The sequence below is a fragment of the Protomyctophum bolini genome (genome assembly GCF_963924005.1).
Source record: "Protomyctophum bolini genome assembly, chromosome: 3".
Taxonomy (NCBI): Eukaryota; Metazoa; Chordata; class Actinopteri; order Myctophiformes; family Myctophidae; genus Protomyctophum; species Protomyctophum bolini.
This window is the reverse complement of record NC_137864.1, coordinates 39,087,597-39,102,596: the sequence shown is the minus strand read 5'-3', so window position 1 is coordinate 39,102,596 and position 15,000 is coordinate 39,087,597. Positions and strand designations below refer to the sequence as shown.

Genomic DNA, 15,000 nt, shown 5'->3' with positions numbered 1-15,000 from the left:
TCCACTGAGACCACGGGAGCCTGGGCGCCTGCTGCAGAGGCAAGAAGAAGAAAAGCCAATTATTATACGCTATAATGCTGTCATTTCACATTGCTGTCGGGAGGCTTTTGATTATTATATTTCGGCATAAATCAGTGCTATTGAACACCCTTTACGTCTGTGTGTTGTTTCATAAATCAGTGCTATATTGAACACCCTTTACGTCTGTGTGTTGTTTCATAAATCAGTGCTATTGAACACCCTTTACGTCTGTGTGTTGTTTCATAAATCAGTGCTATATTGAACACCCTTTATGTCTGTGTGTTGTTTCATAAATCAGTGCTATTGAACACCCTTTACGTCTGTGTGTTGTTTCATAAATCAGTGCTATTGAACACCCTTTACGTCTGTGTGTTGTATCGAAAATATTGGACCAACGGAAAAACCGCATTGGACAAAACCTCTTAACTCCATTGGACCCTCAGACTGTCTGCTAAAACAACTAACTCCACCACATCTCATGGAAGTAATTGACAATATATTAATTAAAGTCACAACACCAACTTTGATGAGGCAGTGATGCTTTGTTTTAAAGATGTATAGAAGTATAGATGGAAACATGGAATGAATTCTGCACTGGCCATATAAGGAGCATGTCTTGAGTGTACAGGATTTGATGAGGTCAGATCAACATGGAATGTCAGAACAGGTCATACATGGAGATCTAAGGGTGGTAGCAGTAGGCCTACTAGCGGGGACATTATCTTGAGTGTGCAGGGTTTGTTGAGAAGCCTGAGGGCCCAGGTAGGGCCGGGCCTTCATTTACCGTACGTAGCCTGTTGAGAATTATCTCGTTTTCGCCGGCTGTCGGGCGCAGCTGCACTAATAACTTTGGGGCCCGTCTAGAGTTTAAATGGACAGGTATCAGTCAACAGGCCCGTCTGGAGTTTAAATGGACAGGTATCAGTCAACAGGCCCGTCTGGAGTTTAAATGGACAGGTATCAGTCAAAAGGGAGACGTCCAAGAGGAAGGATGGATGGGGAAGGATCAACATATGGAATGTCAGAACAGGTTGACTTATCCATGGATCCACATCTCTATTCCTGGGCACCATATATATGGGGGCTTGCCTGGGGTGACCAACCAACACCTGTGGTCGCAAATAAAATATGTTGTTCCGTAGGCCTATATCTGACTGCTTGTATTGACTATAAGGTTGATAAGGTTTATATAATAAGTGTATATAGGCCTATTAAAAAGTGTGATGCATCTCAATGCATCCTAGAATCAAATCAAATCGTTACCTGGTGAATCGTAGATTATTCGTAATCGAATTGAATTGTGAGGGCAGTGCCAATTATTAATGCACACCTCTAAAAAAAATTGACATATAAATTATATGGCCATGCACACAGCCATATTATATTAGCCCAAGTTTGAGAACTAGGCCAAAGCTATTTTTAGAGGGTTTTTTGTTTTGTTTTTGTGGCATAGAGGTAAAAAAAAAACACCTGCCAACCCGGATTGTTTTTGAGTGGAAACCAGCAAGGGATTCTTATGTCATTGCACTATAGTGACCCCTGCTGTCCGGTCATGTGAGCGACAGGGACTGCGTTACACAACATTGATTGGCAATGGAAATGGAGAGAGATGGGAACGAACACACACACACACACACGCACTCACGCGCGCACGCACACACACACACACACACACACACACACACACACACACACACACACACAACAACTCTGTGAACCTTTAGTCGCGTCTGGGGACAGATGTGTACACAAATGCCACAAAGCAAACACCAAGAGCAAATAATACGCAGATTGAACTGGATAGGAAATGTAATGACTTCGCAAAAAAATGTTAATGCACAGGATGTAGTAAAGTAAAAATGCTATGTTATACTTATACCTGATCATATGTATAATATAATATATAGATATAAATCAATACATGGCAAGGCAAAACGATCTCCTTTCCAATAGTAATGACAATACATAACGTGCAATTATCAGTGGCACTGTCTATAGAATATGAACTATTGATTGATTGATTGATTGATTGATTGATTGATTGATTGATGGATGTATTAACAGCTTGCAGAATTACAGTACATTTCAAGGCCTACAACTCAATACAAAAACTGTTAACAGTGAGTGGACGACACCATAAAGCATTACACTTGTTTACAAGAGGGTCCACCTTGTTCAATTCATCAAAACATTTAGATACGTACGAATATACACAACTATATAGTCAAAATAGGAAATCATAGGTAAAAGGGGAAAAGAAACATATACAGTGAGGGGGAACAGGGGTGGGTGGTAGTGTACAGGCTACACTGTAAAGCAGTCAGTATTCAAAAACAAATGTTGTGAAAGATGTTAATTCGTTTCATCGTCAAGCTGCTAAAGTGTCGTGTGTGTGTGTGTGTGTGTGTGTGTGTGTGTGTGTGTGTGTGTGTGTGTGTGTGTGTGCGTGTGTGTGTGTGTGTGTGTGTGTTTTATTGCAATCCCCACCAAAAAAAAAAACATTTGTTATTACCTGAAAATAGCAGCGAACACAGAACGAGACCTATGGGAGACATATCCATGGTGAAGAGACAGCCTATACTGTCTGTTAGTCCTCTCTGTCTCTCTCTCTCTCTCTCTCTCTCTCTCTCTCTCTCTGTCTCTCTCTGTGTCTCTGTCTCTGTCTCTCTCTCTCTCTCTCTCTCTCTCTCTCGACCTTTAACCATCCACTGTCTGTTTGTCCTTATCTTTCCATCAAATGGAAATCAGACGGAACTATTTGCTCAACGCATTTAGGATTAAGGCCGATTCGAAGTGTTTTCTAAAACAGTTTTCTTAAAAACCTCATGTTTCTACGTCAGCGGTGCTCAACTTTTTTCACGTCAAGGACGCCCAGAATTGTTATGTAATTGGCTGCAGACCCCCATCTGAAAATATGTTGTTCGAGGGCAACCCCGGCCTAGAAGGACAACGGTTTGAGTTAAAAACGTTCGCTCTGAAAGAATATATATTCACATTTTCACTATTTTTCAAAAATAGCAGATCTACAAGCTCGTGTCGAGTGCCGCGATACAAGCTTGTAGATCTGCTAGTAGTAAAAGTATCAATAGAAATACTACACTGTAGAAAATGTCTGGGAATGCTTGAGTAAATGTACAATGGTCTTTGATAAGAGCGGTGATGGCATCAGAAGGTCTTTGATAAGGGGGGTGATGGCATCAGAAGGTCTTTGATAAGAGGGGTGAAAATAACAACTCCCCCAATTTGGGGGTGTTGAGGGCCTGGGAGACGCCCGGAAATGCTTTGGCCTGCATGTCTCGAGACATGGCCTGCGGGGGTCGCGAGACATGGCCAAAGCATTTCCGGGGGTCTCCAGCCAAAAACGTTGAGAACCCCTGATGTAGACAACATTGAAAGTCTGGTCAGAATTGCTGTTCATTCAAGTTATTTCCTTCTAAAAAAAAATGTGGTGGAGATTTTTATCATTTAGCGTAGGAACCCAAACCCTCAAGGGGGTCCCCAAAACCACACGATGATATAGAGGCACAATGTAACATGGTTTAGTTGATAGAGGCACAATGTAACATGGTTTAGTTGATAGAGGCACAATGTAACATGGTTTAGTTGATAGAGACACAATGTAACATGGTTTAGTTGATAGAGGCACAATGTAACATGGTTTAGTTGATAGAGACACAATGTAACATGGTTTAGTTGATAGAGGCACAATGTAACATGGTTTAGTTGATAGAGGCACAATGTAACATGGTTTAGTTGATAGAGACACAATGTAACATGGTTTAGTTGATAGAGGCACAATGTAACATGGTTTAGTTGATAGAGGCACAATGTAACATGGTTTAGTTGATAGAGACACAATGTAACATGGTTTAGTTGATAGAGGCACAATGTAACATGGTTTAGTTGAGACACAATGTAACATGGTTTAGTTGATAGAGGCACAATGTAACATGGTTTAGTTGATAGAGGTACAATGTAACATGGTTTAGTTGATAGACACAATGTAACATGGTTTAGTTGATAGACACAATGTAACATGGTTTAGTTGATAGAGGCACAATGTAACATGGTTTAGTTGATAGAGGCACAATGTAACATGGTTTAGTTGATAGAGGCACAATGTAACATGGTTTAGTTGATAGAGGCACAATGTAACATGGTTTAGTTGATAGAGGCACAATGTAACATGGTTTAGTTGATAGAGGCACAATGTAACATGGTTTAGTTGATAGAGGTACAATGTAACATGGTTTAGTTGATAGACACAATGTAACATGGTTTAGTTGCTAGACACAATGTAACATGGTTTAGTTGATAGAGGCACAATGTAACATGGTTTAGTTGATAGAGGCACAATGTAACATGGTTTAGTTGATAGACACAATGTAACATGGTTTAGTTGATAGAGGCACAATGTAACATGGTTTAGTTGATAGAGGCACAATGTAACATGGTTTAGTTGATAAAAACAACAGTCTCTGAGTATACCAGATACAGGAACAATACTCACCACTGGAGGGCGCCATAGTACAATGAACATATACGGAACATGGCCGTTTGCTACTGGTGCCACGTGACACAGAGGAGGCAGAGAGAAGATGCGTTTTACTTTTAGTAGAAGTATCAATTCTGCAATATAGAAGTACTCTGTTAAAGTTCAGAATTCAAAATGTACTTGAGTAAAAGTACAAAAGTATTGATATCAAAATATGTACTTACCCAAAAGTAAAAGTAGGCTACTCATTATGCTGAATCAATGTCCGATTTCAAGTTTTCAATTGTATGCAAAAATCACACCTGTGTGAACTGAGTGGTGCAACTCAAGTCATTGAAGTGAAGTAGAAATACCTCAAAATTGTGCTTAAGCACAGTACTTAAGTACCGTTTGTATTTTTTCCGAACTGACATACAATGTAATAAAAACAGGAAACCAAATGTTAATAACTGACACACGATGAAATGAAAACAGGAAACCAAATGTTAATAACTGACATACAATGAAATAAAAACAGGAAACCAAATGTTAATAACTGACATAATGTGTTTTATTCATTTTTGGTTATTTTTCTGCCATTTAGAAGTTTTTCTGTTCTGTTGTACCTATACATCTTTCTCTGTAGCAACATTTTTAAAAAAGTCCAAGAAGAAGAAGAAGAAGAAAATAAAAAATAAAAATACAATCATTGCTAAACATCTAAAAAGGACTACATGCATGGAAGACATTAACACACTTCCTCTTTTCTTTTTATTCTTTTTTCCTTTAAACATTATTTCTCGGTCTTTCTCTGCGTTCTTGTGAAACGAGACGATGGATGTGGGTCCTCGAGGGGCTCCAGGCCACACTGGAACAGTATTAACCCATTCTGACCGGAGATCAGATTCTAAAAAAGGCCTTCTAACATCCTGACAGTTTTCCATTCTGACCTGAGATCAGATTAAAAAAAAAAAAAGTCTTCTATGTCAGTCGCTTTTTCGCTTTTTCAAAAAAACAGCAGACCTATACAAGCTCGCAGCGCGCCACTCGGTGGCGCGCTGCGAGCTTGTAGATCTACTATTCTTTTCAATAAGCTAAAGCATAGCATGATGCTATAACACCAAAAGGGGGTTCCCGCCCAAAATGGGTTAAGAAAGCTCTACATCCGTCACTACGTTTTATCCTTTTAAAAAAAAAAAAAGAAAAAGAAAAGAAAAACAGAGTCAACAATTATAAAAAAATTAAATAAAATAAAAAAGAAAGAAAGATAAAAACCAGACAGTGGTGTGTGTGTGTGTGTGTGTGTGTGTGTCGAGACAAACCTGCACTCATACCTATAGTTCTGCCCCCCCCCCCCCCCCCCCCCACCCAGGCGTCGTGTCGCGCGGCGGAAACAAGTCAAAACCTACAACAAAAAAATCACATAGATATATCGGCTTATTTCCGCCGCACGAAACGACGCCGTGTGACAACCAACCAACCAATCACCACAAAGCACGAGACAGGCTTTCCCGTCGTGGTGGACAGGAGGGGTGCAGGTCTTTTTTCCGACAGCATATTGATCCGAAACCTCAATCCTAACCTAACCCTAACCGCAAGCACGGGAGCAGCGCATGTCGGACCATCGCTTTTTCGCATCGCAGCGAATGTCCCCCCGCTGCGGAGCGGACCGTTGCCCCGTCGGCTAGAATGCTGTCGGAAAATAGTCCGCCTCCCGACAGGAGGGGGGGGGGGGGGGGGGGGGGGAGAGGTGTTGAAGGGTTGAAGTATAAAAGTAAACGATAACAAAAACAAAGGAGTTAAAATAAAGGAGTGGCCGATCGGTGGCTCAGTTTGAGGTATAACTCTACGGGTGGGAGGGGGGGGGTACAGCTGGGGGGGGTTTGGGGGTCTTCTGGGGTTTGTGTTAGTCTGGGGAGGAGACCGGGGGAGGGGGAGGGGGAGGGGGCTCAGTTGGAGGTGTCAGAGTGCACGCTGCCCCCGGTGGGGGGGGGTCAACATGGTCCTGCCAGCCCTCAGCAACCTAGGATGAGACAGACAGACAGACAGACAGACAGACGGAGACAGACAGTTTGTTAAGTAATGCTCAATAATAATATCCATTTAAATAAATAAATAAACAGACAGACATTCCCCCCCATATAGTCATTTATTTATTTCATGAAGAAATAAAGAAAATAAATGTCTAAGGAATTCCATAAACGAAGAGTATAGTACTAGGAGTGAAAATAGGCAATCTACAAGCGTGTGTGTGTGTGTGTGTGTGTGTGCGTGCGTGTGCCTGTGCGTGTGCGCGCGTGTGCGTGCGTGTGCTTGTGTGCGCGTGTGCGTGTGTGCGTGTGTGCGTGTGTGTGTGTGTATGTGTGTGTTACCATAGCAACAACTCACATGGAGACGGACAGTGGGGGGAGGGGGAGGAGGGGGGGATTCCTCCTCATAACCTCTCGTCAGGAGTGTAACACGGCGCTGGATATCCTCCTGCAGAGGGCGCAAGAACGCACGCATTATTATTACTAGTGGATATAGTTCTATGCAGGAGGATATTATCGTTGTAACTACAGTAGCAAACTTATTTTACTGTTAAAGAGATAGGGGGGGGGGGGGGACTATTAAAGGAGAATTCCATACTAGAAGGCTTTCTTACCTTTCTTTGTAGTTGTTACGTCCCCACCAAAGAGGTCCAGGTGTTATTTTGTGCAAAAGCTCCTTATTGGCTGTTTTCCCTACCATAAGCCCTCAATGAATTGCATTGAATTGAATGGGAATTGAATGGGGCTATGGGGTGTTGAGCTAATTTGCTTATTTCCATCGCTCAAAATTGTATATATCCTCTCTTCATAATGTAAATAGTATCCCAAGCGGCACACTTTACTACTTATTTCGATGGAAATAAGCGAACTAGCATAACACCCCATAGCCGCATTCAATTCCCATTCAATTCAATGCAATTCATTGAGGGCTTATGGTAGGGGAAACAGCCAATAAGGAGTTTTTGCACAAAAAAACACCTGGACCTCTTTGGTGGGGACGTAACGACTACAAAGAAAGGTAAGAAAGATAAGAAAGCATTATAGCATGGAATTCTCCTTTAATTGCTACAGGACAGCTATTTTTAATTGGGATCATTATATTTAAATGGCTAGTGTACTAGCCATTTAAAGTAATAAGAACCTCAAACTATGACATCTCCAAATGAGGCCACTAGAATGCCCCAAGAGGGACATTTTGGAGACATTCTGTACAGTATGAAATGTCACCCACAGATCAACTGTACGCCAAACCAACTGCTCAACTATCACTCTCGCTAATCTGTGAGAATTGGACCAACAGGAAGGGCTGGGAACGTCTGCTTTTAGTACAGAACAGAACAGAACCACAGACAGGGCTGGGAACGTCTGCTTTTAGTACAGAACAGAACCAACAGACAGGGCTGGGAACGTCTGCTTTTAGTACAGAACAGAACCGACAGACAGACAGGGCTGGGAACGGACTGTTCTTCCCAACAGAGTGTTCTCAACTAATGGAAACCATGCATCAGTCACTTAACCCATTTTGGACTGAGGTCGATTAAAAAAAAAGGCTTCTAAATCCTAACATCTTTCTGAAAAACCCATGTTTCTATGTCAGTGGGGCTCAACCTTTTTCATGTGAAGGACCCCCAGAATTATCTCTATTGGGCCACGGACCCCCATCTCAAAATATGTAGTTCCATTCCAGGGACCCCCCCCCCAGAAGCAAATATTTTAGTTCAAAATGTTCGCTCTGAAATATATATTCAATGATTTGCGCCACATTTTTACGTTTTTTCAAAAATAGCAGACCCACAAGCTCGACCTATGAGGTTGTAGATCTGCTATTTTTCAGGAGCAGATAGGGGTTCAGAGTCTTGCTCATAAGGACACTTCGACACTAACTCTGGGGCAGAGCCATCTAATAGAAGAGTTACGATATTCAGGGGGCGGAAACCCAGCGCTGGAGTTCTGTTCATGCAGCCTGAACTGAGACGAGCTGGAGTTGGAAATACATTGTTTTCAACGAGGGCGGCGCAAATAAGAGCTATTTTAAGCATGAGTGTAACATGACAACAGTTTTAAAGTATTGTACAGTGACAACTAAAGCCTCATGCTGGCTGAAGTAACGTTGTGGTAGAGTAGGGTTCCAATACAGATCCCTTCACTGTGAGTCACTCCCCACCTCTCTCTCTCCCATCTCTCTCTCCCCATCCCCATCTCTCTCTCCCCATCCCCATCTCTCTCTCCCCACGTCATGTTAAAACAATCAAAGACAAGAGATGATCAAGAGATAAATGTAATCCTCCACGCTGGTAAAAGATTCTGGTTCTGTTCAGAATCTATCGTCTCCCGTCTTTCCACGAAATAATAGAAAATGCTCGATGAGAAGATGAGGTTCTCGTTATCAATACAAAATGAAAGAGCTCCATCCCCAAGTCTGTCGGTGCGTTTCTCGCTTTCTGTGCGTGCGTGTGCGTGCGTGTGCGTGTGTGTGTGTGTGTGTATGCGTACGTGTGTGTGTGTGTGTGTGTGTGTGCGTGCGTGTGCGTGCGTGTGTGTGTGTGTGTGTGTGTGCGTGTGTGCGTGTGTGTGTGTGTGTACCTGAGTTTGGCGTGGCGGGGGAGTTGGCCTGGCTGGCCTGCGAGGACACGCTGGCTGCGTCCACTGCGGTCTTCATGGCGTACAGGTTCGCCTCTTCCTGGAACTTCCCGATGTTCTTCTTATACCGAATCCTCTTGTTCCCAAACCAGTTGGACACCTTGGGGGGGGGACGGTAAGAAACAGTGATGATTTAATTTAGTTTCAGTCATACTTTAGTCACCTGAAATGATTTAGTGTTGATCTGGTTTGAGTGGACTAAATCAGTGTTGTTTTCGTCGACTAAAACTAAGACGAAAAATGTTCGTCGACTACCTTTTTCCACTGACTAAAACTAAATAGAAACTAAATAAAAACGAATCTATGATGACTAAAACTAAGACTAAATATACTGACAATTTGTCAACAAATAAAAACTAGACTAAAATGTTAGGAAGGGACTAGTGGACAAGAGATCCAGTTTTATGCTAAAATCGTATGACATTTAGTCGACTAAAACTAGACTAAACACTAGAACATTCCAGGTGACTAAAATGTGACTAAAACTAAGTGAAAACTATTCAAGAGACTATGACTAAAAACTAAAATAGAAATTTGCTGCCAAAAACAACACTGGACTAAATGTATGATTTTAGTCGACTGAATCTACAGTTGATTTTGTCGGCATTTTGGCGGGCCTTAATTGATGATTGATGATTTTCAAACCAAACATGAAATCACTCGTCATTTAGTTCTACTGGATCTCTTCTCCACTAGTCCCTCCCTGACATTTAGTTCTACTGGATCTCTTCTCCACCAGTCCCTCCCTGACATTTAGTTCTACTGGATCTCTTCTCCACTAGTCCCTCCCTGACATTTAGTTCTACTGGATCTCTTCTCCACTAGTCCCTCCGTGACATTTAGTTCTACTGGATCTCTTCTCCACTAGTCCCTCCCTGACATTTAGTTCTACTGGATCTCTTCTCCACTAGTCCCTCCCTGACATTTAGTTCTACTGGATCTCTTCTCCACTAGTCCCTCCCTGACATTTAGTTCTACTGGATCTCTTCTCCACTAGTCCCTCCCTGACATTTAGACACAGTGACCTGAGACACAGTGACTTCTAGTCCTGACCTGAGACACAATGACTTCTAGTCCTGACCTGAGACACAGTGACCTCTAGTCCTGACCTGAGACACAGTGACCTGAGACAGTGACCTCTAGTCCTGACCTGAGACACAGTGATGGAACACTTCTTGGCCAGCTCCTCCTTAGCCTCCTCGCTCGGGTAGGGGTTGGCCAGGTGCGAGTAGAAGTACTCGTTTAGCACCTCCGTCGCCTGCTTGTTGAAGTTCCGACGCTTCCGCCTGGTGTACGAGGAGAGACATGACATCACAGTTATTATTATTATCATCATCATCACAGTTAGTAAGGTTGTCACAATTATTACATTGTGATCGCAATTATGTTTGTCATGATTGTCATCATAGCCGTTTCCATGTTGAAAGATGTTTTAAAACACTGAAATAGCACATCTACAAGTCACTTTGTGGCGCGTTGTAAGCTTTTGGATCAGTGCTATTTTTACCATGTTTGTATACAATTATTAAATATGTCAGTAATTTATTAGTATATTTTAAGTTATTGATCATATCTGCCCTGGGCAATTGTTAGATTATAAAATTCGTATTCATATGTTCAACGCCAAAAACACAATTAATCGTCAACTTAAATGTGTAGTCATGACAGCCCTGCCCCTATAGTCTTAAAGGTGTAGTCATGAGAGCCCTGCCCTAGTCTTAAAGGTGTAGTCATGACAGCCCTGCCCTGGTCTTAAAGGTGTAGTCATGACAGCCCTGCCCTAGTCTTAAAGGTGTAGTCATGACAGCCATGTCCTAGTCCCTGCCCTAGTCTTAAAGGTGTAGTCATGAAAGTCCTGCCCTAGTCTTAAAGGTGTAGTCATGACAGCCCTGCCCTAGTCTTAAAGGTGTAGTCATGACAGCCCTGCCCTAGTCTTAAAGGTGTAGTCATGACAGCCCTGCCCTAGTCTTAAAGGTGTAGTCACGACAGCCTTGTCCTAGTCCCTGTCCTAGTCTTAAAGGTGTAGTCATGACAGCCCTGCCCTAGTCTTAAAGGTGTAGTCATGACAGCCCTGCCCTAGTCTTAAAGGTGTAGTCATGACAGCCCTGCCCTAGTCTTAAAGGTGTAGTCATGACAGCCTTGTCTTAGTCCCTGCCCTAGTCTTAAAGGTGTAGTCATGACAGCCCTGCCCTAGTCTTAAAGGTGTAGTCATGACAGCCCTGCCCTTGTCTTAAAGGTGTAGTCATGACAGCCCTGCCCTAGTCTTAAAGGTGTAGTCATGACAGCCCTGCCCTAGTCTTAAAGGTGTAGTCATGACAGCCTTGTCTTAGTCCCTGCCCTAGTCTTAAAGGTGTAGTCATGACAGCTCTGCCCTAGTCTTAAAGGTGTAGTCATGACAGCCCTGCCCTTGTCTTAAAGGTGTAGTCATGACAGCCCTGCCCTAGTCTTAAAGGTGTAGTCATGACAGCCCTGCCCTAGTCTTAAAGGTGTAGTCATGACAGCCCTGCCCTAGTCTTAAAGGTGTAGTCATGACAGCCTTGTCCTAGTCCCTGCCCTAGTCTTAAAGGTGTAGTCATGACAGCCCTGCCCTAGTCTTAAAGGTGTAGTCATGACAGCCCTGCCCTAGTCTTAAAGGTGTAGTCATGACAGCCCTGCCCTAGTCTTAAAGGTGTAGTCATGACAGCCCTGCCTTGTCTTAAAGGTGTAGTCATGACAGCCCTGCCCTAGTCTTAAAGGTGTAGTCATGACAGCCCTGCCCTAGTCTTAAAGACCTAGAAGAAAGAAAGCCAGAAACGGACCTGGCGTCCAGGAAGCGTGAGCGCAGGATCATGACGGCTTCACAGGTGCTCTGCTTCAGCTGCATCTGGATGGTGCTGAACTTCCTGTGGATGATCCCCACCATGCGCTCGATCTCCTTGGGGGAGATGGGCCGCGTGCGGGACTGCTCTCTGAGCAGGTTCATCACATGGTTGGTGAACTCACTGCAAGCCTGGAGGAGAGGAGAGGAGAGGGGAGATTTTAGTGTCGACTTCAAAACATACTCTCTCCCCGTGCCTTCGGCCTGGTGGAGAAAAAAAAACATACTCTCTCCCCATGCCTTCGGCCTGGTGGAGACAATAAAACTATACTCTCTACCCATGCCTTCGGCCTGGTGGAGACAATAAAACATACTCTCTCCCCATGCCTTCGGCCTGGTGGAGACAATAAAACATACTCTTTCCCCGTGCCTTCGGCCTGGTGGAGACAATAAAACATACTCTCTCCCCATGCCTTCGGCCTGGTGGAGACAATAAAACATACTCTCTCCCCGTGCCTTCGGCCTGGTGGAGACAATAAAGCATACTCTCTCCCCATGCCTTCATGGTGGAGACAACTAAACAAACTCTCTCCCCATGCCTTCGGCATGGTGGAGACAATAAAACATACTCTCTCCCGTGCCTTCGGTCTGGTGGAGACAATAAAACATACTCTCTCCCCATGCCTTCGGCCTGGTGGAGACAACTAAACATACTCTCTCCCCATGCCTTCGGCCTGGTGGAGACAATAAAACATACTCTCTCCCCATGCCTTCGGCCTGGTGGAGACAATAAAACATACTCTCTCCCCATGCCTTCGGCCTGGTGGAGACAATAAAACATACTCTCTCCCCATGCCTTCGGCCTGGTGGAGACAATAAAACATACTCTCTCCCCAAACCTTCGGCCTGGTGGAGACAACTAAACATACTCTCTCCCCATGCCTTCGGCCTGGTGGAGACAATAAAACATACTCTTTCCCCGTGCCTTCGGCCTGGTGGAGACAATAAAACATACTCTCTCCCCAAACCTTCGGCCTGGTGGAGACAACTAAACATACTCTCTCCCCATGCCTTCGGCCTGGTGGAGACAATAAAACATACTCTTTCCCCGTGCCTTCGGCCTGGTGGAGACAATAAAACATACTCTCTCCCCATGCCTTCGGCCTGGTGGAGACAATAAAACATACTCTCTCCCCGTGCCTTCGGCCTGGTGGAGACAATAAAGCATACTCTCTCCCCATGCCTTCATGGTGGAGACAACTAAACAAACTCTCTCCCCATGCCTTCGGCATGGTGGAGACAATAAAACATACTCTCTCCCGTGCCTTCGGTCTGGTGGAGACAATAAAACATACTCTCTCCCCATGCCTTCGGCCTGGTGGAGACAACTAAACATACTCTCTCCCCATGCCTTCGGCCTGGTGGAGACAATAAAACATACTCTCTCCCCATGCCTTCGGCCTGGTGGAGACAATAAAACATACTCTCTCCCCATGCCTTCGGCCTGGTGGAGACAATAAAACATACTCTCTCCCCAAACCTTCGGCCTGGTGGAGACAACTAAACATACTCTCTCCCCATGCCTTCGGCCTGGTGGAAAATAAAATAAAGAAAACTATGTTTCTATGTCAGTGGTGCTCACAGGGTTAAACCCTATGTTTCTATGTCAGTGGTGCTCACAGGGTTAAACCCTATGTTTCTATGTCAGTGGTGCTCAAACTATTTCATGTCAAGGAGACCCAAAACTATATGTAATTGGCCGCCGACCCCCATCTGAAAATATGTTGTTCCAGGGACCTCCCCAGAAGCAAATATTTTAGTTAAAAACGTTCGGTCTGAAAGAATATACCGGTATGTTCAAAGATTTGCGGCTTGTAGCGCGGCACTCGGCGAGAAGTGGTCACATGACTGGGCTGCGCCATGACACTTTCATGGACACTTTCATGGGAGCCAAAACACCGGAAGTACAATAATTACATGGCAGTGAATGGAGCCGGCAGGACCAGCTCATAAGAAACATTATTTATGAACAATTGAGACCTTTGTCATATAATTGGTTCAGGAATATAAAATAAGACATAATTATCACAGGTTGTTTTCTAATCACTTACTTTTCGATGTGCACAGAGTGCACAGTATATAATTTTATCTGAGGATCTAAACAGCAGCAGGTATCGTTTCTGGCTCCGAAGTATCGCGAGATTTTGCTGCACAGAGTACAGATCGAAAAGCAACACAGCAGACAATAATGTGTTACATGTCTTCTGTTATTTGCCAGAAGCGAATACTTTACAAAAGGTCTCAGTCATTCATAAATACTGTTTGTTATTGAGCTGGTCACTGAGCTCTCATTGACTCCAGTGTATTTTATATATAAATAGAGCTGGTCACTGAGCTCTCATTGACTCCAGTGTATTTTATATATAAACAGAGCTGGTCACTGAGCTCTCATTGACTCCAGTGTATTTTATATATAAATAGAGCTGGTCACTGAGCTCTCATTGACTCCAGTGTATTTTATATATAAATAGAGCTGGTCACTGAGCTCTCATTGACTCCAGTGTATTTTATATATAAATAGAGCTGGTCACTGAGCTCTCATTGACTCCAGTGTATTTTACATATAAATAGAGCTGGTCACTGAGCTCTCATTGACTCCAGTGTATTTTATATATAAATAGAGCTGGTCACTGAGCTCTCATTGACTCCAGTGTATTTTATATATAAATAGACCTGGTCACTGAGCTCTCATTGACTCCAGTGTATTTTATATATAAATAGAGCTGGTCACTGAGCTCTCATTGACTCCAGTGTATTTTATATATAAATAGAGCTGGTCACTGAGCTCTCATTGACTCCAGTGTGTTTTACATATAAATAGAGCTGGTCACTGAGCTCTCATTGACTCCAGTGTGTTTTATATATAAATAGAGCTGGTCACTGAGCTCTCATTGACTCCAGTGTATTTGATATATAAAGCATCATAACATATCATATCGTAGCCTAGCATATCGTAGCCTAGCGTGTCGTAGCGTAGC

General features: G+C 43.4%; 2 protein-coding genes across 3 annotated transcripts in view; both read right to left on the bottom strand.

Annotated features, from left to right (window-relative positions):
* The window catches only part of sid4 (secreted immunoglobulin domain 4), a gene marked incomplete at its 5' end in the record, with an annotated part of 12,477 nt that extends 7,930 nt beyond the window's left edge, over positions 1-4,547 (bottom strand). Inside the window, 2 exons of the mRNA XM_080759028.1 lie at positions 1-31; positions 4,532-4,547. The exon at positions 1-31 is cut by the window's left edge and continues 116 nt beyond it. Of these exons, the coding sequence (XP_080615154.1) occupies positions 1-31; positions 4,532-4,547 (47 nt within the window). The remainder of the gene's footprint in view (positions 32-4,531) is intronic.
* A 1,142-nt stretch (positions 4,548-5,689) lies between these two features.
* Positions 5,690-15,000, bottom strand: part of LOC308312952 (pre-B-cell leukemia transcription factor 1-like) — a 9,582-nt gene continuing 271 nt past the window's right edge. Inside the window, exons 2-6 of one of the 2 annotated variants that reach the window (XM_080759763.1) lie at positions 11,964-12,154; positions 10,316-10,451; positions 9,109-9,265; positions 6,884-6,973; positions 5,690-6,518 (exon numbers count right to left, since the gene is read on the bottom strand). In XM_080759763.1, the coding sequence (XP_080615889.1) occupies positions 6,930-6,973; positions 9,109-9,265; positions 10,316-10,451; positions 11,964-12,154 (528 nt within the window). In that variant the 3' untranslated portion in view covers positions 5,690-6,518; positions 6,884-6,929. The remainder of the gene's footprint in view (positions 6,519-6,883; positions 6,974-9,108; positions 9,266-10,315; positions 10,452-11,963; positions 12,155-15,000) is intronic. The other variant, XM_080759764.1, reaches the window with a different exon arrangement.